The following is a 24,553-nucleotide window of genomic DNA, read 5'->3' as shown; positions in this document are numbered from 1 at the left end:
GGCTATATCCGGTCCAATGTATAAAGATGTTTGAGACGGCAGAGGTGGGCTGGAGCCTGACGGTGGACCCCCTGGAAGTCCTGGAAGGCTGAGAATCTGGCCTTTATTTTTTGGGCTAATTTTTGCTACTTCCACAGTCCAATTCTGTTACCAGCTCCCTATCTTTTTTTTTTTTTTTCCTTAAACTGCGTATAAATTGGCTTGCCTTTTTCCCTTGGCTTACTCCACAAAATGAGGTCCATGAAATGAGAAGTCTGATCTGCAAACCATATATTTATATATTTTTCTAATTCACACTTAAATAAGTCTATAGCTATTAGACATTTTCAAATCTGTTTGTCTACCTAAAATCATCTCGTGAACACCACTGAGGAAAGCCTTTTAAAGGCAAGATTTCTAAGCAAGGGTCAGTTGTTTGTTTAAAAAGGAATTAAAACAAAAAAACAAGGTGGCTTGTTCATCCCTTCCTTCTACTCCCTCTGTGGAATATTAACTCCAGCTCAACAGTCAAAGCTCCAGGGCCACCTTCCCCAGAATAGCAGCCTGGGCCACGCTTAGCCATGCACTGCCCTCTGCTGGCCAAGAGAAGACTTACTTGGCTAGAAAAAGGTTTGCTAATGTACGTCAGATTCCAATTTGCATTCCATCCTCACCTCTGTGGCTCTCTAGACCCCAGTGAAAGCAATGATGAGGGTCCCTCGGCTGTTTTCATCCTTTTTGAAGAGGTAATTCAGTCACATGACTCAAAATCCAAAGGTACAAAAGGATCTACTATGAAAATTATATTTTCCACCTTTTCCCAGTAAAGAGCCCCCTCCTTAGTCCCCGTCCCCCAGAGGCAGCCACTATAAACTAGCTTCTTATGCATCCTTCCCAGATTCCTTTTAAATATTTCAAAAACCATAACAGAAATCTCCTATCTACCAAAATAAGGCCACCCAGAGTAAGTCACCGTTTGAATGCTGATTTGATTACACAGTCTGGTGTCCGTGATCAATAACAGCAACAAAACAAAGCAAATTTAATTGTTAGCAAGAGATATAAAATGTTTAGCAGGCAAAGTCTTTTCAAAACAGGAAGTCTGTAGAGAAGATGCATTACCTTGGGAGGAAAAAAAGTTGGAAGTCTTGGGTCTAATCAAATGAACTTTAAGTGACGACGTCATGAGAACAAAAGTCGTGCCGGGATGCAGGGCGATCACATGGGGCTTCCGCATCCGTCAGATTTTTTTTTTTTTTTTGTAACTTTTTATCCACATTTTCTGATACAGGACTGAAGCCAGGCACACTTTTGGGAGACATGTATACGTGGCTTTCAAGGGACATTATATAAAATCATGGTTCATATCTCAGGCATTGGCATCAGACGGACCTAGATTTGAGTCCTAGGTCTGACTCTTATGTGACTTTGGGCTTATGTGGCTTCTCCTGGTTGAGCCTCAGTTTCCTGATCTGCAAAATGGGAACATCGTCAGTCTCAGTTTGTGGGGTTGTTGTTGTTTGGGTGCTTAATACTCAGTAGGCAGCATTGTTTATATTCAAAAGCTAAACGAGGGTCTTGGGAGATCTTTGCTCAGATGTCTGGTGGGACCAGTGTTTTTACTGCCCTTAAACAGGCAGGAGTTGAAAGAGGATGCCAGAAGTGGAAGCCTGGACAGCAGGCCCACAAATGGCTGCTTAGGCTGGAAGAGGCTGCGGGATGTGCCTGCAGTATGGACAAGGTGGGGAAGGAGAGGAGGCTACACCCCAGCTCGTCAAGGCCATGGGTTGGCAGTGGAGTGGCTTATCAAGCATGCAGGGGCGTCATGGTATCAGGCTTGCTTCTGGTGACCTGTGTACCTAAGAGTGGAGAGGACAGGCCCGGGGGGCCGGTGGGGCAGAAATATTTGGGGCAGCTCCAATCATTTAAGGCTTTCATTAACCCCCGGGAGCAAGCGCTGACAGGAGCCAGAATGAGAGTGGTACTTCTCCCAAGGTTAGCACAGGTTAAGAGTCCACTTGGGGTCAGGGCTGCAGGCAGAGATGGAGTCAGAGCCACCGTCCACCCTGTGCCAGAGCTGAAGCCGGGACTCGGACATCTGCCCTGGCCTGGTGCCGATTCACCCAACACACACCCACACCATACTGAGAGCGGGGGATAGAGCAGTGAGCGGAACAGACCTGTTCCCTGGCCTCAGGGAGTTTCCACTCTAGTGCGTACAAGCCCCAGATCGTCGGAGCACCGAGTACTGAGCTCCATGGGAGGGGTGAGCACAGAAGGGGCTCCCAACCCGGACCAGAGCGGACAGCGGGCACTGTAGGCATGAGGAAATCACAGAAGATGGAGACTACAGGATGCAGGGAGGGGGTACCCAGGCCTAGAGAGGGAAGCTAAAGAAGGATTTAGGGTAGGGAGGCCAGAGGGCCTTCCACATTCTGCGGAGACATTGACGAGTAATTCAGTCTGGCTGGAGTGTAAAATATTTGGGTTGGAAGGCACAGTGAGAAATGAGGCTGTGGGGAGGTGGGGGGGGGAGGTGCAAAAAATAGATACACGGAGCCTTGAAGCCAGGATGGAAAGTTGCGTTTTACCCTAAGATGAGGTGCGTTTCTTTTTAATTGAGGTGAAATTCACCTGACATGAGATGAACCATCTTAACGTATGCAATTCAGTGGTATTTAGTGCATTCGCAGTGTTGTGCAACCGATACCTCTGTCTGGTCCCAAAACATTCTCATCATCCCCAAAACAAACCCCATGTCTATTGAGCAATCGCTCTGCATTCCTCCTCCACCCTGCTTCTCAGCCCTTGGCAGCCATCACATTGCTTTCTGTCTCTATGGATCGACCTATTCTGGATATTTCTTATAAATGCAATCATATAATACGTGGCCTTTTGTGCCTGGCTTCTTTCACTTAGCATAAAGTTTTTAAGGTTCGTCCACGTTGTGGCGTGTGTCAGTACTCCATTCCTTTTTATGTATGAATAATATTCCATTGTGTGGATGTACCACATTTTGCTTACTCATTCATCTGTTCAGTGAAGGGGCCAGATTTGTGTTTCAGAAGAATTCAGCTGGCTGCTGATGGAATTGGGGCCAGGCAAGGATGGAGTCAGTAGGCAATGAGATGCTGTCCCACGGTGCAACTGGAAGATGATGGAGAGAAGCTGATGGCGGTGGTGGAGGAGAAAGGGGTGGACTGTAGGAGACACAGAGGCGGAGGTCTTCTGTGCCCAGGGAAAGCCTCTCCCTCTGGCAGCTGAGTTGGGCTGGAGCAGGCAGGGGTGGCCTTGGGCAGCTCTGTTTTCCTGTGGAATTCTCCCTGAGGGGGACCTGCTACACCCAGTTCCAGTCAGATCAAACCCTCTGCCTGTCAGCATCTCTCCACCTCCTGTTCGTTCTGGAGTCAAACTGACATCCCGACTTCTCCACGCCTCCTCAGATTGGATCTGCCTGACATCTTACTTGAGTCCTCAGCAGAGAGCCTCACTCTGCCCTGTGGCCAACCTCTCTGCTGTTAGGTCTCTGCATTTTCATCTCAGTTGCTGAGGACGGCCCAGCTGTAGGGACCTCAGACGAACTCCGCGTATCGAATGCAGCTGGAAGGGCAAGTGAAAATGCAGGCTTGTCTTCAGATTGGAGGGGAAAGGAATAAATCACCATCATTGTGTTTATCACTGGAACAAGTCTACCAAAAAGGTGGATCCAGAAGGATATAGCAGGGAGTAACTTCATTCTTTCTCCAACTGCCCCTTCATGTATGTTCTCCATTTTTTTTTGCTTGTCAGGGTGAAAGCTAAGTTTTCATAAATCTTCCGGTCTTAACAAGTGCAGTTCAGTCTAGTAATCATATAGCTCTAAACATTATTTATTTTGAAACTTAATCCCTCTCTAAGCTGGGTGCCTCAGGCTGGGGATTCTGCAGCGCGGAAGGGCATGGTGGGCTGCTTCGTTCTCACAGGAAAGTCCAACTTGACAGCACTGTTATGTTTTGGAAGATATAGAATGCTCGACGTGGGCAAAAAATGTGTACTTGAGGTGGGCAAAGCTGCTGAGCCTCTTGACTTTCCCCTCTGCTGGATCCCCTCACCCTTCCAGGATGGGGACACAAGGAGGCCCACACTGGCTGCCTTGTTTAGGGTTCATGTTAGACCCAGAAAGCATCGGTCTTATCCCCACTCTCTTCAATGATGGGCACCTCACTCCCAACACCCCTTTTCCTCTCTTGGCTCTGCCCCCAGGCAGGCAGGCAGCTCCAGTCTGATTTTTATCATTACTTCTCTCTGGGTGAGCACTAAATGCAGTCACTGTTCCCCAGACCCCAGAAGACACCTGCCAAGCCACCAAGAGTTTCCTGGATGCATCCTCACCAGGCTTAAGGTGAGAGGGTTATACCTTGCCCCACCCCCAGGGTCGCCCCTCATAGTGACATTCTCCCTGAGTCAGTCCTTCCTGCAAATCTCTTCCATGGCCCATTGAATTCTTAGCCTTCTGTAAGCTAGAGGTGGGGGAAGGGCTCAGATTGGAAGAGGTGCCTAGAAGATGGTGGCAGGGGCCATTGGTGCCCTCTCCGAGCCCTGTGGCACTTACCAGCATGTCCCCACGATGGCTTCCGACTGCAAGCCTCTCCACCTGAAGGCTTCCTCTGATGCCATGCGGGCAGGTCAGAAGTGCTGGAGATTCAGTACATCTAGGAGAGGCCCTCAGCCACAGAGGGATGGGAGTTGGAGGATAAATATCCCAGCTCCTTCTCCCCCAGGGTATGTCCTACACCATGTCTCACAGTTCCTACAGGACTGAGCCGAGTGCCCACAGTGGAACTCACCCATTGATGCACCATGCATTGGGTCTTTCCCTTCCTCCTGCCTCCCTTCCCCACCAATGCTGCCTGGGGTGGCCTCCCAGATGAGCCAGACTCTAACAGACACTCCCATCTTTGCTCAGATTCTGCTTCTGGAGAAGCCAATCTCAGCCAACAGCCAAGTATATCCCTTTAGAAAGCAAGAATGCTTAGTACCTGTTGGCTTGTTCTTAGCTTAGGGGAACTCAGCTGAAATTCTAGGACAACAGGAGAAGCGGCATTCAGTAGTCTGTTGCACACTGTTTACAAAATGCATTCACGAAAGTTAGGCTTTCTCAACCTTAGCATCGGCGTCATGTTGCATATTTCTTTGTTGTGAGAGGTTATCTTGTGCATTGTAGGATGCTTAACAGTATCCCTGACATGGACTCACCAGCGGCACCCCATGGTTGGGGCAAGCATGTCTCTAAACATTCCCGTATATCCCCTGGGGGGCAAAATCAGCCCTAGGTGAGAACCACTGACATAAGTCATCCGATGTCATTTAATGTAAACAGCAATCCAAAGAGAGAATGATGATGATGATGATGATGATGATAATGATGATGATGATGGTTCCGATGATGGTGGTGGTGGTGGCAATGATGGTGGTGGTGATGTGATGGTGATGATGATGATGATGACAATGATGATGACAATGATGATAGTGGTGGTGATGATGGTGGTGGTGATGTGATGGTGATGATGATGATGATGACAATGATGATGACAATGATGATAGTGGTGGTGATGATGGTGGTGGTGATGTGATGGTGATGATGATGATGATGACAATGATGATAGTGGTGGTGATGATGGTGGTGGTGATGTGATGATGTCAATGGTGATGATGGAGGCAATGGTGATGGTGTTGATGATGGTGATAATGATGGTGATGACGATGATGATGATGATGATAGTGATGGTGACAGTGATGGTGATGGTGATATGATGATGCTGCTGATGCTCATGCTGATGATGTCCATAACGACAATGCAACATGCCATAACATTGAAATGACTGTACCAAACTCGCTCAGGTGCTGTCAGTGAAGCTGCAATTTGATCCCAAATCTTCCGCATGTCTTACCTCACTCCAAAAGTCCAAAACATAGACTGGAAATACTAAGCCTGATTCACAGACAAGAAACTTCAGAAAAACCACAGGCCCTCCATGAAAGTGTAAGAGCCAAGAATCAAACCAAAGCTTTCTGATTTCCAAGGCAGTGAAGTCTTTCCAGCGCTCTTCCTTCCTGCTTTACAATGAAAAGCTGTGCTAGCGTTTTAAAATGAAAGCTATTTGCACCCTTGAAGATGCTTCTACTGCATTTAGATCATTGAAATGGATGATAGAATAAAGCCAAGCCGCGCACTTTCTGGAACCCGCTGTTACCAGCAAATCGGCTATGAAGTCGGCTTAAGGAATAAATGTCAGCATCCACCACTACCATGTGTCACACTAGCCTAATCTAGCACTTCCATGAGCTATTGATGTTTTCATGGTCCTTAGAATTAAGGGGTGCTTTCCTACGATAGGTCAAGAGCTGACATCAACCCCACTATTTCTGCTGTCAAATAGACTCTCTGGCAGGCTTTTTCGTATTGTAGCCTTTATTGAGCACCTATTGTGTGCAAGAGAAGGTGGCAACTCCAGAATTCCAATGAGTAGGGGTTTAGAGGCTGTAGCCTAGTTGGAAACTGGCAGAGGGTAGGAGGAGCCTAGGGTGCAAAGCACATGGCTTCTTGAAGCCACGTGTGCAAAGCAGACAGACAGCTTTTACTAGGAGAGGATGTGTTTGGTGTGGTTCCAGGAAGCCAACGGAGATTATGGGGGCAATTAGAAGCCCCTTAAACCATCCTTGGGGACAACTTTACGTGAGGCATTGTGAGAGGTTCTGTGGAAGATACTGTGATGAATAAAACGCATCTCCTGCCCTCTGGGAGCAAATCTGCAGCAACGTACCTGTGTTTCTGTTGTTTTGTTCTTACTACTTGAAGCACCAACATGAGTGGTTTCCACTCCTTCTCCGGCTTCCAGACCAGCAGCCAACACTGTGCTTGGGCCTTGGGTGAAGCTGGGGGGGTGGGGCAGGGCGTTTGTCAGTCTGCGTCAGTTCCAGGAACTTCGCTCAGGGCCATTTCCTGGAATGCCTCTCCTCTGGCACTGAATTATCAGTCAGGATGCTCCTGTTAAAAACCCTTTGATGTCTCCCATTCCCAGCAAGATGACATCCAAACCCCTAAACTTGGCTTTCTAAGGCTTTCATGATCTGGCTTCTGCAGATGTCTCCAGGCTCCCATGTCCATACGCAAACCCTGGCACATTAACCATCAGGCAAATTCTTTCTGGAACCACGCCTTCTCCCCAGCCCCAACTTATCTGCCTCAGGGTCTCCTACTCTTTCTTAATGATCCTGAGCAAGCATCACCTCCTCCAGGGAGGCCTCCATGCTGCCCCCATCTGAGTTAGATTCTCTCCTCTACATCTACCTTGATCATAACTCCTACCACAATCCCTGGCTTACTAGTCGAAATAGATCACCGTTCTGTGACTCTTCCTGTCCTCTGAGCACAGCACAGTGCCTGCCACATAGTAGATGCTCAAAAATATTAGGGAGAGGGACACAAGAAAAGGAGAAAGACATAAGGGAGAAAGGAAGAAAGAGAAAGGGGAAGAAGGAGGAAGGAAGGAAAGAGGCATGAGTTAATATCTGTCCGTGATTGATGCAGCCAAAGCTGAATTATCTGGCATTCTTTCAATCAGAGATCAATTTTATCCAGCACGCCCAAGGGGGCACACCTTTCTGTGGCCTATTGAAGTGCTTTCTGGATTGTTAACTGTACATTGCCGTTGAGATATTTAGCGTCAAGATACTCTCTTGCAGTCGAATCTTTGAAAATGCGTCATCCTTTAATGCTGTGAATAGTGGTAGCAAGTTTGAGCGTATTTCATGAATAAAGTGTCTCCATCCCACCGTCACCCCACCCCCAGGCATGATAGATAACCTGGTTGATTCTGAGGAATTTGCCACACGATGTGTGGGAGGATCATTTCACCTTACACAAAAATGCAAGTTACAACAAGCAAGCAGTCAACTTGTTCTGCATCAAAGAATGACAGACCCATGTCACTCACCCAGCTTGTAACCCAGTGCCCGACACTTGGTTTCACCCATGAAATGGTCGTTGACGACGGGGGCATGGAAGGCAATTCCACTTATGACGCAGCGTTTGATTCTGCAAGGAGCTCCATGCAGGGATGACCATTTCATGAATGAGTCTTCAAAGACTCAATCCACCCACAAATCTATGTGCCAGGCTTGTAGAAAGGATCAGCATGTCCTGGTCACATTTGCAGTCTATGCCCACCTCAGCCCCAGTTCCTGGCCTGGGCCTGACACATAGTATGCCTCAAGAAAGTGAGTGTTGCCTGAAAAAATAAATCAAAGCCTCGTTGAATGCCCATAACTTTGCCTCACTAGCCTCCCCCTCTTCTCTCTGTCGCCCCCCCCCGCCAAGCCTGAACCTGAGCAACAGCGACATCCTGACCATCTACGATGGTGATGAGGTCATGCCCCATATCTTGGGGCAGTACCTCGGGAACAGTGGCCCCCAGAAGCTGTACTCATCCACACCGGACCTAACCATCCAGTTCCACTCGGACCCTGCCGGCCTCATCTTTGGGAAGGGCCAGGGGTTTATCATGAACTACATAGGTAGGTGTCTCATCCAGTCAATTTTTTTCTTTGTGTTTAGATGCAGGCTAAGATAATTTCTTCTAGATATGTCTGTTTGGGTTTTGTGCTACACAAGTCTTTTAATATATTGGCACAGTAAATATGTGTAGTTTTTAAGAGCTTGGGCTCTCTAGTTGGACGGACTAGGGTTTGAGTCCCTAGTACTGTCGTCAATGGCTGTGTGACGTTGGATAAGTCACTGAAACTCTCTGAGCCTCCTTTTTGTCATCTGTAAAATGGGAACAGTGATACCCACTCCACAAGGTTGATATCAGGACTTGGTTGATAATGCTGCATAACTTTAAGATTCATCGTGTTTTATTTGTGGTCAGCAGGGTTTTTATATCATCAACACTCTCTCCTATATTTGCACTTTCTCAAAGCATGATCTTCACCATCTTGCCTGAACTGAAGCTCAGCTCTTCCCTAAAACTCTCCTTCCCCTGTGGCCCCACACAATGGAGACAGCCCTTTCTCTCCCACTTCCTGTACTTTAAGACCTATGGACGCAAGAGATGTCCTTGATCCTCAGTGTGGCTTCCAAACCACTGCTCTCCCCCTCATCTTAAAAACACCACAAAAACTTCCTGCTATCAAATTCAAGCTAAGTTCACACATGACCATATAATACTCCCTTCTTGCTGTTCCATCCAGCCACACCCTTTCCTCCTCACTCCCAACCCTGTAACTCTCCCTTATTCATTACTGGCTCCCTCACCCTCCTCTGCTCAACCTCTGAAGACTGGAGGGTCCCAAGCTCCACCCTGAACCTTGTCCTCGTCTCTATCTAGGCTCACTCATGTGCTCTCATCCAGGCCCATGGTTTTAAAGAATATCTATATTCTGTTGACCTCCAATTTGTACCTCCAACCTTGACCTCTCCCGTGAACTCCAGATTCATCTATCCAGTGCCCTACAGACTACCCTCTTGCGTGTATTTGGCATCTCAGATTTAACATGGCCAAAACAGAAGTATTTATTTCTCTACCCACCCTCAGCCAACTGTTGACCTGCCGTCTGCCCCTCCCAGGAGATGGAACCACAACTCTCCTGGTTTCTTAAGATGCTTCCTCTTTCCTCACCCCATAGCCAATCCATCCATCCTCTCTACTCTGCTTCTACAGTATGTCTCAAATCCAAGAACTTCTCTCCATCTTTCCAAGGCCACCGCCCTGGTCCAAGCTTCCATCTTCCCCAGCAGTCAGGGGACCAGAACACTGTGAAGTCCCACTGATCCCAGCCCCGGAAGGGACTTGAGCTGACAGAGCATCTGGTCCAGCCCTGTCGTGTCACAGCAGAAGCAGCCCTGGAACACCAAGGATAAGCAACTTTCTCATCAGGGGCCCAGCTGAGGCTCACACCCGGGCTTCCTGGTTCCTGGCATTCAGGGTTTCTCTACCCACAACATCCCCAGCAACAGCGGAGAACCTGGGAGACACAAGGGGGCAGTGAAGACCTAACTTCTCCTGGCATCCTTGATGGTGGATGGTTGCTCCCTTAGGATTTCAATGAAAAGGATTCAGCCGGTGATGAGGGGACATGTTTGTGCCCCCCAGGAACAAGGTTGACATCTTGATTTCCAAGAGGGAACAGGGAAAAGGAGGAGGCGTCCTGCCGAGTCTGCTGCTTCCACGCCCACCCCCAACGACTCACTGACGGGAGCAAGACTCCCATGTCTTTGGCTCCTTCTTCCCCTGGCTTGAAGATTGCCCATCTCTATCTAAGATAAAAGGGTCTCTCTACACCACCTCCTGCCTCTAAAATACAAGCTGCTCCTGGACCACTGGCTGTCTCAAGGAGCCTCATGTGTGCAAAAAATAAGGCCCCTGCATTTTTATTTCCGGCTGGTGGACGTTTCTCATCCCTGCCTGCTCTGCGTGCACATCTCAGAGAGGCAAACACAAGTGTTGATCATTTTTATGTTTCCCGGGGGCCTTTTAACCCTTAATTATGCTGCTAAGTATTTTCAGAGTATTCTTGATGCTACTTTTCACGGGTTCCCCACTCTTTACTGGGTGATGCCCTGGGCATAGGCGGATGGCTTGTGGTGCTGTCCGGATGGAGTGCCCTCCAGGGTCAGCTGCCATTGAGGGAGAGTTTCGGTGACCTGGCTTCAATCTATCTCCTTAGACTTCTCCTCCCTCCCCGCTGGAAGATGAGGTCATAGTTTTGCTCACTGGTCTCCTCTGGTGCCTGAGTCAGTTTTCCAAATCCGCATTCAGCTTGCTGGCAGAAATCTGACTCTATCCAAGGCGGCCCAAGGTTAACCAGTAGGTCTGGCCAATGTTCAGTCTGGCAACATCTTGAAGACAAGGCGCTCTTGAGAACTGAAGCCGAAACAGATTTATGTGGCAATGTAAAGCTGGCAAGCACTCCTACGTATACTATCTCTTCTTCAAATGCATTATCTCCACTTTCCAGAGAGTTTGGTTCACAAAAATCTCTTGATATCTCCTATGTGGTTGGCCCTACACTGGGTACCAGGATATGGGAATGAATAGAATACTCTCTCCTTGTTCTTGAGCCAGCTGCTGAAAATAGGAGAGGAAGTCCCATTAACAGACAACATCAGGATCGTGTGCTGATGCTGCGGGAGAGGCAAGCACCGGATTTCCGGGAACGCTTCCCAGGGACACGCAGCCTGGCTAGTGTGGGTAACACAAACAGAGAGAAGAGTTCCATTTGCTCTTCTTTCTCTTAAAGAAGCACACAGTTCATTTCACAGTGAAGGCAAGTGGGCTTCTGTACGTAATTTTGATGCCAATCACTTGCTTGTGGCTACCTGTGTTGAAGACCATGTCGAAGAGAACTCAGAGGAGACCGTGCCTGAAGTCAGTGGGAAAGAATGCCAAGATGGATTGGTGATGTCTGCTGTGGCATGGGACTGGATCTGCTGTCCTGGGTCTAGATTTAACCCCATCTAGATGCAATTCCCACTCAGTAGAGGGGTAAAATGGAAGGGTTAGGGGTTTCTGTGGTCATCTAAAGAATTTTGAAGCTCCTGAACTGATCTCAAGGCCTACATCCAGCTCTGGAAGATGGCCAGGGCTTATCTGCTGTGACTGCTGTCAGAACCTTCCACGGAACACTCTGGGCCACATGGTTCTGACCTCCCATAATTCTCCTTTGCACAGACAGAAGCAAAGAATTCTTCTCCTCGCTGCTTCTTGTGCTTTGCTAGCGTCTGTGGCCAAGCGCACGGGAGGGAAAAGAATAAAAAAGCAGAGATGAGTAAGCAAAGCAGTGTTTCTCAAAGAGCTTTGGTCACTGTGCCTTTATTTCTCTCATCCTAGCATAATAAGTAAGCTCCATATCGTAGGTCAATTCCAATCCAATGACAGTAGCTCCCTGGAGCGTTCTATTGAGAAAGATTTGGAGATTTCAGCTTCATTCAAAGAAAGAGACTGCCATGATTGATTAGTGATATCTGCCATGAGCATAAGACTGGTAAATGGTGGCATCTATTCAGTGCATTTGGGTATTTCTTTTGCCCAAAAGTTGGACCATGGTGCTGCTCTTGACCATGGGACTGGAACCATGACTTCAGATCCCTGTATTCCTCGTGCCTGGCATATAGCACGTGCTCACAAAATCTTAGTCAGAGAAATCAATGCATCCATACAACTCATCTTAGTGTTACTGTCCTTTCCTGCACATTAATTACCTTTCACCTTGCCCTTTGTGATAGACAAGGTCGTGTTCTTGTCTCCACTCTAGGATTGAGGGCGGTGAGGCTCAGAGGCATTAACTGACGTGACTGGAGTCACACAGCATCTAAAAGAAAGAAAGAGGACTAGAAGGGAAGTCCTCTACCTCCTAGGCCAGTTTTCTCGTTCTTAGCAAAGTAAGATTATTCCAGCACCTCCACCTATGGCGTTTGGTGAACACACAGGTTCCTTAATCAGGGTCTCAGGGAGTGGAGTCTGAGAACCGGAGAACAGGCAGGCTAAGTGACTTAGCCAAGGCCACTGAATTAGGAAACAGTGGGGCCAAGATTTCAGTCAAGGCTCTGCCACATGGTGGCAGCAGCTGAGGAATCAGAAACAAGATGCATGCCGCAAAGGAGACGGGAGGTCCCACTGGAACATGTGGCCATGTCAGCCCAGACTGAAAAGTCAGACAATCAAAGCTTTCTCCGTCTCAGAGCATTTGACGCACGGCGGACCACGTAGCTGGTTCTTGCCCCCATTTCTCCCCTTTCATCCAGAGTCTGAGCATTTGCAGCTGTGTCCCAAATGCAGGGCTTGGCTAATATTTCAAACACCTAAAAATAGAGGCTCCTGCTCCCTCCACACAATTCTTGAAGCCATTTCCCTCTCCTCTTCTTCTTGCAGACACCCATGAGATCTCCTTTCCCCAAATAAAATCGTCATGGAATCCTGGGAAAAGCCATTGCTTGTTTCTGAGAATGACTTTCCCGCAGACAATGGAGGTGCTTTGCTCTCCCCAGAAGCACATCAGAGCTGCCAATTAATTATACGGCATAAGGAGCTCTCTTCTCAAAATCTGTGCAGTGGACACTTGGAAGCAAGGAATTAATAATGGGCTCTGGCTTTCTGCCTTAGTAATGAAGGTCTGTAGGAGGAAAATGGAATTATTCCAGAGGAAGACTCTGTGATGATAAGCTGTGTGTAACATTTTCTGCAGTGTGGTTAACGTTCACTGATGCAATGTAATTTGAAGAATGTGCCAATAATTATTTTCATTTCAATAGTTAAGTATTCATCTCAAACTGTATTACAAAAATATATATATTACTAATCTATCAAACCTATATATTTATGGATATTCTTAGGATGAGGCTGAGTGCATTAGCTACCCATTGCTGTGGAACAAATTAACCTCCTTCCCCAAAACATCCTTGCATCAGGAATTCAGGATTAATGCTGGATGGCTCTGACTTGGGATCTCTCACGTGGCTGCAGTCAAGATGTCAGCCAGGGCTGCAGTCATCCGAAGGTTTGACTGGGGCTGGAGGCTCCATTTCTAAAAAGGCTTGCTCATGGGGCCAGCAAGTCAATGCCATTGTCCACATGGATGCCTCCAGAGGCTGCTTGAGCATCCTCACAACATGGCTGCTGCTCCCTCCAGAGAAAGTGATATGAGAGAGAGCAGGGAGAGAACCTCAGCACCTTTCATGACTCAGCCTCTGAAGTCACACACCATCGCTTCTCCAATAGCCTATTGGTGATGCATGGCAGCCATCTTTAGTGCTGGCGGGGCCTTCACAAGAATGTGGATCCCAGGAGGTGAGGCTAACCAGAGGACATCTTGGAAGCTGGCAACCACAGTGAGGCAGGCCTGATTAGGATGAGGCTCTCCTGGAAGGTGAGGAACTTGAGATGCAGAGAGAAGAAGTGACTGCACCCCAGTCACGTTGCTAGTAAGCGGCAGATCTAAGATGCCATCTGACTCTAAATCCTAAACTGACTTTATCCAACCAAGAGAAGGTTTGGTAAGTCCAATGGCCCACGGGAAGAGATCATTATAAAATCTCACTATGGAAGAGTTCCTGTGGTTTAAGGGATTTCTAAAGTTGTGTCACTCATTTCCAGAGGCCTTATCTTCTATTTTCCCTTTCCTCTGACATTCATAAAAGGAGCTCCAAACAAAAAGGCCACCTCCCCATCTCAGGATGATGTTTTTTGTTTTAAAGAGGTGTCAAGGAATGACTCCTGCTCAGATCTGCCCGAGATCCAGAACGGCTGGAAAACCACTTCTCACACGGAGCTTGTGAGGGGCGCCAGAATCACCTACCAGTGTGACCCTGGCTACGACATCGTGGGGAGTGACACCCTCACCTGCCAGTGGGACCTCAGCTGGAGCAGCGACCCCCCATTTTGTGAGAAAAGTAAGAGAATTCTTGTTTTCTTCCTCTAGGTCAGTGGGTGGTAAATCCCTCCCACAGAGGATTTTTTGGCATGGATGCAGTGGAGTTATTTAATGTCTAATCTGGCCTCTCTCCCACGCTACCACTCACTGGCACTGCTCACAAGTGTCATTTTATAGCCCTCGGGCAGGCCTCTCAGGCTCAGGTGCCTTCGGAAGCCTGGCAGATAATGTAAATGAGTGAAATCGGCTGGGTGTGAGACAATAGGGAGTGGTGTGGACTGCGGGGAGGGGGAATGTATGTAGCCTGTGTAAAAACATCATTCAGATTCAGGCCTTTAAAATACCTGTAGAAGCCAAGCAAAACAAACCTAAGTCGGCCCTTGGAGGCCCAGTTTGAAGCCCCTCTAGTGGGTAACCAACTTCATCCAAACAGCAGCCATCCCACTCTCCTGGTTCCTTCTGCCTGCACTCTGCTCCTGCTCCCCCCAGGAGTGTGGACTAGGCGTGACTGGTGTTCGCTCAGTCTCGTGTCTTCAAAAGGGGTCGGAAAAGGCAGTACTTCTGGTTTCTACACTGATGCCTTAGTAGCAGGGAGGTGGGAGGTGCTAAATTTGGAGGTGGCCTCTGCCCCCAGCCGTTTGCCTCCCAGCTCCCCCATAAAGCTCCGGTCAGCAACCCTCTTACTGGGAATCCTTGGTGACACTTTGTCAGACCAAAGTATTCAGTGTGACTTGAATCACCAATTACACAATAAGAAATATTAAGTGTGAGCAGAGAAAGAGGGTATTGGGGAAAGAGTGTGGTGGTTACATATAAATCCTATCATAAACATCCCAAAATCAAAGAAAATTAATTATAATCGTGGGAAGCACGAAAGAACTTGCTAAAGATCCACAAAACCAGCTACTTATATAAACACATCTGTTTGTTCCGCCACAGAATGTAGGATGTGTGTGTGTGTGTGTGTGTGTGTGTATCATTATAGAAAATAAAAATGGACAGTGAGAAGCACCGCAGGGTGGCAGAAAGACCCATCATGAACTCATTAATATGATCTACATCATCATTATTATTATTTAAAACATTTTAAAGGCTTGAAGGGAACATAAACTAGCTCTTATGGGAAAATCTTTTCACCTGCCTCAATTTTTGCCAAATTAGAGCACATAAAGTTGGCTTGGGCCCCTTCCGTGTAGGGCTCTCTACCCATCAAGCTGCCTCTTGTAGCGAAACGAGGGCAGCACAACCTCCTTAGAGCCGCGGGGCAGCCCCGCAGAAGTCCCCGGATGCTGTTGCCGCTTTTCATTGGTTAAGCTGCGCTCTTTGACTAAAAGATGTGCATAACCATGTCTTAAAATTGCACAGGTGGCAAATGCTTATAGTACGTAAGCAGTAGTAAAATGATGAGGCAGAAAGTGAAAATCCTTCTGGTCTTCCTCGCGAGAAATGGTGCCACTCTTAAAATTTATTCTCTGTTGTTCCAATTGCATGTGCCCATACGTGTGTGTTCCACATATGCATTTGTGTGTGGATGGATCGTGCATAGAGACATACATCGATGTACGTATAGAAATAGCCGCGGATAGAGGTATTTTGCCGTAATAGGGATCAATTTATACAAACTGCCTTGCAACTGGCTTTGTTTCAACTCAGGAAGATGGATATCTTTTCCTAATGTGCATATTGTCTACTTCATTCCTTTTGAATTGACATTGTTTTCCTTTATGTAGATCGATTTTTTAATTTAAAAAGTAACGGATGCTCGTTTTACTATATTCAGGCCACAAAGAGAAAGCCGTGAAGGCCCCTGCTCACTTTCTTGCTCAGGACCTCCTGGAATGGCTGTTCTATGATCTTTAATATTTTCTCTGTTAAAAGATTGGCATTGTCTCTTTTTTTCCGTTTTTCTTTTTCTTTCTTTTTTTTTTTTTTTTTTTTTTTTTTACCATTACAAATAATGGCGCGATGGACAACCAGCCACCTTTGATGAGCACAGGTGCGTTATCTTCCAAACGGGAAACGAACTAAGTTAGGAAACTTGGTAGATCGTCCTGTACTTCTCCGCGCACCTGCGACCCTCAAGAGCCCTAACGCCCACTTGCTCTCGTTCCGTCTCGTGTAGTTATGTACTGCACCGACCCCGGAGAGGTGGACCACTCGACCCGCTTGATCTCGGATCCTGTGCTGCTGGTGGGCACCACCATCCAGTACACCTGCAACCCCGGCTTTGTGCTCGAAGGGAGCTCCCTGCTGACCTGCTACAGCCGCGAAACCGGCACTCCCATCTGGACGTCCCGCCTGCCCCACTGCGTTTGTGAGTCCCGTTTACTGACTTGACGCACACGCGGGTTCGCTTCCTCTTGTTCACGGGGGAGGGCTGGGCCGCCAGGAGGAGGCATTCCACCCCTTGGGAGCGCTTGTTATTATTACCATCGCATGACAGCAGCTAACACGGCCGGGGAGCGTGCATACTACAACATTTACGGTAAATTTATCAGGAAGGTCCCAGATGTCCCTTCTCCCTCAAGTAGCACAACGTTATTGTCTCCGTTATTAGAAGAAGATACCGAGGTTCAGAGAGGTGACACCATGGCCCCAGATCATAGAGCTAGTCAACAGTGGAGGCCAGAGGCAAACCCAGACCTGCCTGACTCCTTAACTGCCTAAAATGGCACCGTCCACAGGACGCTGAATAGGGTGGGTTTAACTCTTTTTGGCCTCGTCTATGTGGAGCCACCAAAACAAATGTTTAGATTATAAAAAAAAAAAAAAAAAAAAAAAAAAAAAAACCTTTCGGGGGTTTCTTTGCCATAAAATTCAAAAAAGGCTTTCCAGGCCACTCTACAAATGGAGGAGTTACTGTTCTGACCAGGCAGCGGAGGTGGAGCATGGGGGTCCAGGGGTCTCAGCCTTGCTCGTGCTTAGGAATCACCTGGGAAGTTTGAAAACCCACTGGAGATTCTAATGCAGCTGGTCTGGGGTGTAGCCCACGCAGTGGAGTTTTTAAAAGCTCCCCAGGGATTGTGATGCACAGCGAGGGTCCAGAACCATTGCTTAGAGAAAGCAGGAGGCAGCGCAGACGGAGCAAAGCCTCACCCATTATTTGGGGTCTGGAGACTGTTGCCAGCCCTAGTATTTTAGATGAGTGTGTCATGAACAGCTCCACTAGGGGCACGGCCAGTCGAGCTCCAGGAGCCACACTGAGGTCTTGATAATGTTGGGGAATGAAGAGTTTCACTTTAGACCAAAAGAAAAAAATAGAACCCCAGTAGGTTTACTGTAAACTCAGCCTCACCGGATGTGATTAACACTGAGTACCATTCAAAGACTTGGCTGTCTCCTGCGGTGGCTGTGTTTTATGACTCGTCACAACATCCAGACAGGCTTTGCACACTTTGATGACCGCACGAGCAGGCAGCCCTGCCATTTAGACGGGCAGACACAATGGCTGTTGGAAGCCAGCTGGAAGGCAAGAAAGTCCTCGTCTTTTTCCATTGGATAAGCTCATACTTACTGAGCACTTACTGTATGCCGGGCCCCAGTCTACGCATGTTGCATGCATTAATTCTTTTATCCCTGGTGGGAAAGTAAAATGGAGGTGTCTGTTGCATCTGATAGAGAAGAGAGCGTGGTCAAATTCAAACTCACAGGAGGGCTTCCTCTCCAAGGCCAGGGTCTCGTTTGCTGGTTCCTGAACTCAGCTGTCTCAGCCCACGGAAGGGCTTGACTGCACAGACCCAAACGAGTGAAGAATTTTCGGCCCACATCATTTGCTCCATAGATTTCCCTTAATTAACATCTGATTCCTTTATTACAGGAAGATTTATGTTTCTGTGTTGCTATTTTCTTTTCTCAAAAGGGAGGACTTTTTTACTGTGATAAGAACACAAAATAAAATATACCCTTTTAACAAATTTTTAAGTGCGTAATACAGTATTATTAGCTACAGGCACAGTGTTGAGCGGCAGATTCTAGAACTGATTTATCTTGCTAAACGGAAACTTTATGCTGCCGATTTCGCAACTCTCCACTTTCCTTCCCCCCCAGGCAGGGCAGCCACCATCCCACTCTCTGGTTCTATGAATTTGACTACTCTAGGTACATCATTTAAGTGGAATTATGCACAATTTGTCCTTCTGTGATGGGTTTATTTCAATTAGTATAATGTCCTCGAGGTCCGTCCATGTTGTCGCATATGTTAGAACTTCCTTCCTTTTTTAAGGCTGAATAATATTCCATTGTGTGGACAGACCACATTTGCTACATCCATTCGTCCACCAATGACGTTTGTTTCCAAATCTTGGCTCTTATGAATAGCGCTTCAATGTACATGCAGTGTTAATATCTCTTCTCTTCAAGACCCTGATTTCAATTATTCGGGGTAAATACCCAGAAGTGAGATTACTGGATCATATGATATTTCTATTTTTAATTTTTTGAGTAATCTCCATACCGTTTTCCATAGCAGCTGTACCATTTTGCATTCCCACCAATGGTTCCCTTTTCTCCACGTCCTCACCAACACTTGCTGTCTTAGAGTTTTTTGATAGTGGCCATCGGGACAGGTGTGAGGTGATCTCTCACTGTGGTTTTGATTTGCACTTTCCTGATGATTAGGGATGCTGAGCATCTTTCATAGACCTATTGGCCATCTGAATATCTTCTTTGGAGAAATGTCTATTCAAGTCCTTTACCCATTTTTTTAAATTGGGTTATTTGTTTTTGAGCTCTGAAGTTGTTGGAGTTCATTATATATTTTGGAAATCAACCCCTTACCAGGTATATGGTTTGCAAAAGTCTTCTCCTGTTCCGTAAATTGGAGATTTCTCTCCCTGATTGTTTTCCTTGAAATTGAACACTTATCTGACACCATACACAAAAATCTACCCAAAGTGTAGCTCAGGGCTAATCTCCCTCAAGCAAAAAAAGAGGAGGATTGGCAATGGATGTTAGCTCCGGGCAACTCTTCTTCAGCAAAAAACAAAAACAAAAACAAACCTCAAAATGGATTAAAGCCTTAAATGTAAGACCTGAAACTAATACTTCTAGAAGAAAACATAGAGGAAAGGCTTCATGACATTGGTCTTGCCAGTGTCACGACCATGGATATGACACGAAAAGCACAGGCAACAAAAGCAAAAATAGACAAGTGAGACGACATCAAAATTAAAAGCTTCTGCACAGAAAAGGAGAGACTTTATTATCTATTGTCACACGAAACAGGGGATCTTGGACAGCACGGCCCTGTGCTCCTGTCTGCCTCTTTAGTCTGAGTCCTAGAATTTCAGAGCTGAAGGGCATCTGAGAGATAAGACAGAATTGAGGAGTAACTTAGAAATAAGACACCCCTGCCCCGTGCTACAGATAATAACATTTGTTGTTATTTATTGACCATGTAAGACATTTTGCTAACACAGTATATGTACTTGCGAATATATATGGATGTAGGAGTGTGGTGTGTGTGTGCATGTGTATATATGTGTGTGCATATATATTAAGGAAACTAAAGGTCAGAGGGAAAAACAGATAATTATTTATTGAACATATAAAATACATTGCTAAACAGATTATATATATATTTGTGAATGTAAATGTGTGTATGCACACCTTATATATATACACGTATAAATAAGTGTGTGTGTGTGAAGGAAACTGAGACTCCAAAGGAAATAAGATTAAGGTCACAACACTTCTTTGTGGGCAGAGCTGGGATTCAAATTTAAGATTCGGGTCTCAGGCCAGCGCCCCTTCCACCAGCAGCGACTTCCCCCAGGTTGGCAGGTACGAACCCGTGCGGGGACATCCCAGTGGAACTGAGGCCTGTGGCCCTAACCGCTTAAGCACAGCCACATGCCCTCCCCAGTGCCCGGCACTTTGGGCCATGTTCACACTGGTGGTTTCCTGTTATGGGCTGAATCGTGTCCCCCGGAAAAAGATGTGGAAGTGCTAACCCCAGGACCCGTAACTGTGACGTTATTTTGGAAACAGCGTCTTTGCAGATGTAATCACGTTAAGATGAGGTCATCCCGGCTCAGGGTGGGCCCGAATGCACTGAATGGGGTCCCTAGAAGAAGAGGGAAATCTGAACACAGATGGGGACACAGACACGGGGAGAAGCCATGTGATGACAGAGGCGGAGATCGAGACGCTGCATCTGCCAGGGAAGGAAGGCCAAGCACCGCCAGGGACCATCGGAAGCTCGGAGGAGGCAAGGACGCTGTCACAGGGAGCCTGGCCCTGCCGCCGCCTGGCTTCGGACCCGGAGCCTCCAGAACCGTGGGACAGCCCACCTGTCGTCCTGAGCCCCGGTCTCGGCCCCTCCTTACAGCAACCTGGTTCCTCCCGGGGCCTCCAGGGGCGGTCAGAGCGGCTTCAGTAACTCGAGCCGCAGAGACCCAGAGATGAAAAGCTAAAAATAAAAGCTTATTTAAAAATACTGAAAGGTGGAGATATCATCTACAAAAAGGAAAGAAAGAAAGAAAAGCCACTTTGCTAACGAGGCACATCCCCGGGGGACCCTCGGGGCTGCTGGGGCGGCCGGTTCCAAGAAGCGCCTCCCTCCCCACGGAGCCGCCTGTCCCCTGAAATCGCTGGGCCGATCTGATCCGCGGGGCTCGTGGAGACGGCTTCCCTGACACCCATGCTAATGAGTTCACGAGGCAGCGGGGTGTCAGGAGGCATGCGATCCTTCCAGAAGCCTGGGAAGAACCCGGCGTGGGGTTCCAGCAACGTGCCAGGCAGTCGAGGCTGCTGGGAGAGGACTCAGGAGGCAGGAGAATGGTCACGATGTGGCAGCCAGGTGCCGGAGAGAGGGGCAGGTTGCGTCTGGGTTCTGAGGGTATTTTTAAGGATGAAGTTGTTGCTCATAGACAGCTTTAAATGTCTTCTCCGCTGAACAAAGAGAGCAGCCCTGATTGGATGAGCATCTTCGCTGTGCCAAGCGCCTCCCCAACATCAATTCATCAGTTTTGGGACGTTTAACCGTCCCAAAACTGCGTGGATAGTACCTGCATCCACAACCAGCAAAAGAAGGCCCAGAGAGGGTGAGTGGCTTTCCTGAGGTCACACAGCGGTGAAGGAGAGAATCCAGGATTCCAACTCAAGCCTCACTAAGCCAGAAGCATTATCTTCCCACCTCATCACGCTGCAGTCCCAGCTTCCGGTGAAGCGCTGGGGCTTTGCTGTTGACGAAGATCTTCCACCAACAAGCTCATGAAGCAGACAGAACAAGTTGTGCAAGCTCTGGTTGTCTGCAGCCTCTGTTCGCAGTCGCTTGCTCAAGGCCGTAGTTGGTCCAGCTGGGACTTGACGCCACGTCCTCTTACTCGCAGTCCGTTTTCCCTGTGCCACTCCAAGAGCAGACAGGTCAGGCATAGGTAGAGAGAAGAGTCTGAGAGTCACAGTCAGACACATCCCCAGCACTACTGGGTGACCTTGGGCAAGTAGCTTGCCCTCTCTGGGCTGCAGGACCCTCATCTGTGAAAAGAGATTAATACTCGCTACCAGGCAGGGTTGTTGGAAACAGCTCATTCAGTCACTCAACAAGTACCTCCTGTATGCGGGCACCTGCTGGGGCAGAGATTCCCACGCTGCCTCATCTCTCAGTCCCCCTGGTGTCCCAGGAATTGCTGCATGGATTCCCCAGGCCAAAATGCCTGACCGTTCCATTTATTAACAATTTCGGTCCAAGCAACCTAATGAGCAGCTATAGCCTGACAACTTAGTGGCCATTTGAAAAATTAATGCACTCATTAAAAGAAAAGATTTTATTTTTATTTCGTTCTTAAATAATTGCAGTTACTACTAAGGAAGCATGTGCCTGTCGGGCTCTGCCAGGCTTAGTCTTGGCACCAGGTTGGACCCCGCCACCTTCATTTCCGCTCCACATTGATTTTAGCACAGTCCTTGCTTTTTAGCACAGCAACCACTAAAAACCCGGCTTTGCAAAGACAGGGCATCATTGAAAGAGTGTGGTTCTTTCCAACATTGAAACTGGGCTTCCTCCAGCTTGTAGCTCCCAGGGGTCTGAGAGATGTCACCACGTCTCCTCAAAATTCTTAAAAACCTCACAGATTTTTCCCCATGAGTTCGTGGCATCCCAGGGTGCCTTGGTGCCCAGTTTGGGAACCACGGTGCAAGGCCCTGAAAATCCAGCCACGTGTGAGCAGACACGATCCACGTTCTCATGGAGCCTGGGGTCTGTTGGAGATGGGAGGAGGAGAGAGGCACCTATGAAGGAAGTAACAATGCATCCTTGGAGTCGCTTCCTCCAGGAAGGCCTCCCTGACTGCCTGGGCTAGGTCACGTTTGCCTTCCTCTGACCTCCCACGGCTCCTACAGTTGCATCTATCACAGCACTTGCTGCACCTCATTGACATGATCTGTTTGTAGAGTCAAACACGTAACTCACTTGCTCGGATTGCATCCAATTTGTTCTTTCATCCCTTGGGCCCGGCTGGCTCAACAAATCACGGGATTTGTTACTATTACTGTCATCGTTATTGTTAGCAATACTCATGCGGTCTTTATTGCACCTCGCGGCTTTGTTGCAGCTTCCCGTCTTTGACGGCGGCAGGGTAAATAATGCCGGAGGCTCCCGTCCAGAAGACATAAACCACGCCACCCAAAGTAATCCGACAAATTCAGCGAGGGTTTTATGAGTGGCTCTCCAGGGAGGCACTTCGAGATTCCCCAGGCGGCCCTGGCCCTTCCCAGCCCTGCCCCCAAAACACCGGGACTATGAGCCGTGGAGATTTCCCGGGCTGGGCAGAGCCCACATGGCCAGACGGCGATCGTAGTGAAAGCTTCCACTGACTCGCTGTCTCCAGAGGCCTCACCTCGGCCGACACGCCAGGTTCTGGCTGCTGCCATCTTCATTCGGAAATTCTTGTCTCTGAGAAAGCAATGGCTCAGGGGGATTCCTGGAAGCCCAGGGGACTGGGGCACAAGAAGGGCCCTTCGTTCCAGCAGAACTGTTAAACACAGGACTCAAAATCCAGCAGGTCCAGCTCTGCATCCCAGCTCTGCCGCCTGCCAGCTGTGACTTTGCACACGCCGATGTCCCCATGGAACAGAATGATCCCGCCAGCCGTGAATACAGACGCTCCTAACGGTGTGTCTGGCAGGCCATTAAGCGCTAGGTTAACACAGGTTGCTAATTACCTCTCAGTTTCACGGCTCCACTGTTGTCAGGATGTCACACACCATTCGCGACAATAACGAGGGAACCTGAGTTTGAGCATTTTGCTCAAATGTGCTCCAGAATTCTATGTTTTTTTCTGTAGTTAGAGGGGAGAAATGGGGAAAAAAATAGAAAGGAGGGTAGGTTTGTGATCGTGTCTGTAAGACCGACAGTCCACCTCGACTGAATTCCTGGGAAGGATCGGGACGAGGTCACACGGGCTGCAGCTGGAATTGTTTAAGATCTCCGACCCCTGGTTCTCAGCCGGGTGTGCATTTGCTCCCCACCTTCGTCAATGGCAATTTCTAGAGACATTTTTGGTTGTCACCACAAGGGGCAAAGGATGCCACTGGTACCCAGTGAGTAGACGCCAAGGATGTTGCTCAACATCCTACAATGCACAGGACGCGCCCCCCCCCCCAAAGAATTACCCAGCCCAAAACGTCAATCGCCTTGAGGTTGAGAAAGTTGCCTCAGATAATCTTATTTCAAAGTGTGGGTACATCCTCAGAGTGGGGAATCTCATCGCCCAGCCCCGTCTCAGCTAAGGATGGGGTCTCGGTCCAGTCCATTTATTTAACAGGCAGGGAAAATGGAGTCCAGAGATGTAAAGTGATTCACCCTAGGTCACACAGCAGACCCAAGCCTCCAGTTTCAAATTCAGATCGCTTTCCACGTTGCTCTCCTGCCATCTTCTGGGAGCTGAAGACAAACACAATTACCGCCAAAGAGAGCTAATTTCCGTGTGGAATTCTTCTCAAACTCTTACTGATGGTTGTGTGAAAATTGAGTCGGACTGGCTGTAGAGCCAGAGAACCCTGGACGCAAATCACGGCTCAGCCACTCCCTTCTTGTGGGACCTTCCACAGGCGACTTTCCCCTCAGTCTCCTCGTCTGTAAACCGGCTGTATGTTGTGTGATTAACTGTGGGCTGGGACCACCCAGATTTGAACCTGAGCTCTCCCACGAAGTAGCTTGACAGCT

General features: G+C 48.1%; 1 protein-coding gene across 6 annotated transcripts in view; it reads left to right on the top strand.

Annotated features, from left to right (window-relative positions):
• Nucleotides 1-24,553, top strand: part of SEZ6L (seizure related 6 homolog like) — a 184,003-nt gene that overhangs the window by 138,767 nt on the left and 20,683 nt on the right. For all 6 annotated transcript variants that reach the window (XM_070626958.1, XM_070626957.1, XM_070626959.1 and 3 more), the window contains exons 10-12: nucleotides 8,339-8,535; nucleotides 14,213-14,407; nucleotides 16,511-16,702. In XM_070626958.1, the coding sequence (XP_070483059.1) occupies nucleotides 8,339-8,535; nucleotides 14,213-14,407; nucleotides 16,511-16,702 (584 nt within the window). The remainder of the gene's footprint in view (nucleotides 1-8,338; nucleotides 8,536-14,212; nucleotides 14,408-16,510; nucleotides 16,703-24,553) is intronic.

This window comes from Equus przewalskii, chromosome 7 (assembly GCF_037783145.1).
Source record: "Equus przewalskii isolate Varuska chromosome 7, EquPr2, whole genome shotgun sequence".
In the NCBI taxonomy this organism is placed as follows: domain Eukaryota; kingdom Metazoa; phylum Chordata; class Mammalia; order Perissodactyla; family Equidae; genus Equus; species Equus przewalskii.
Note: the sequence above shows the minus strand (reverse complement) of the source record. Positions and strands in the feature narration are given on the sequence as shown.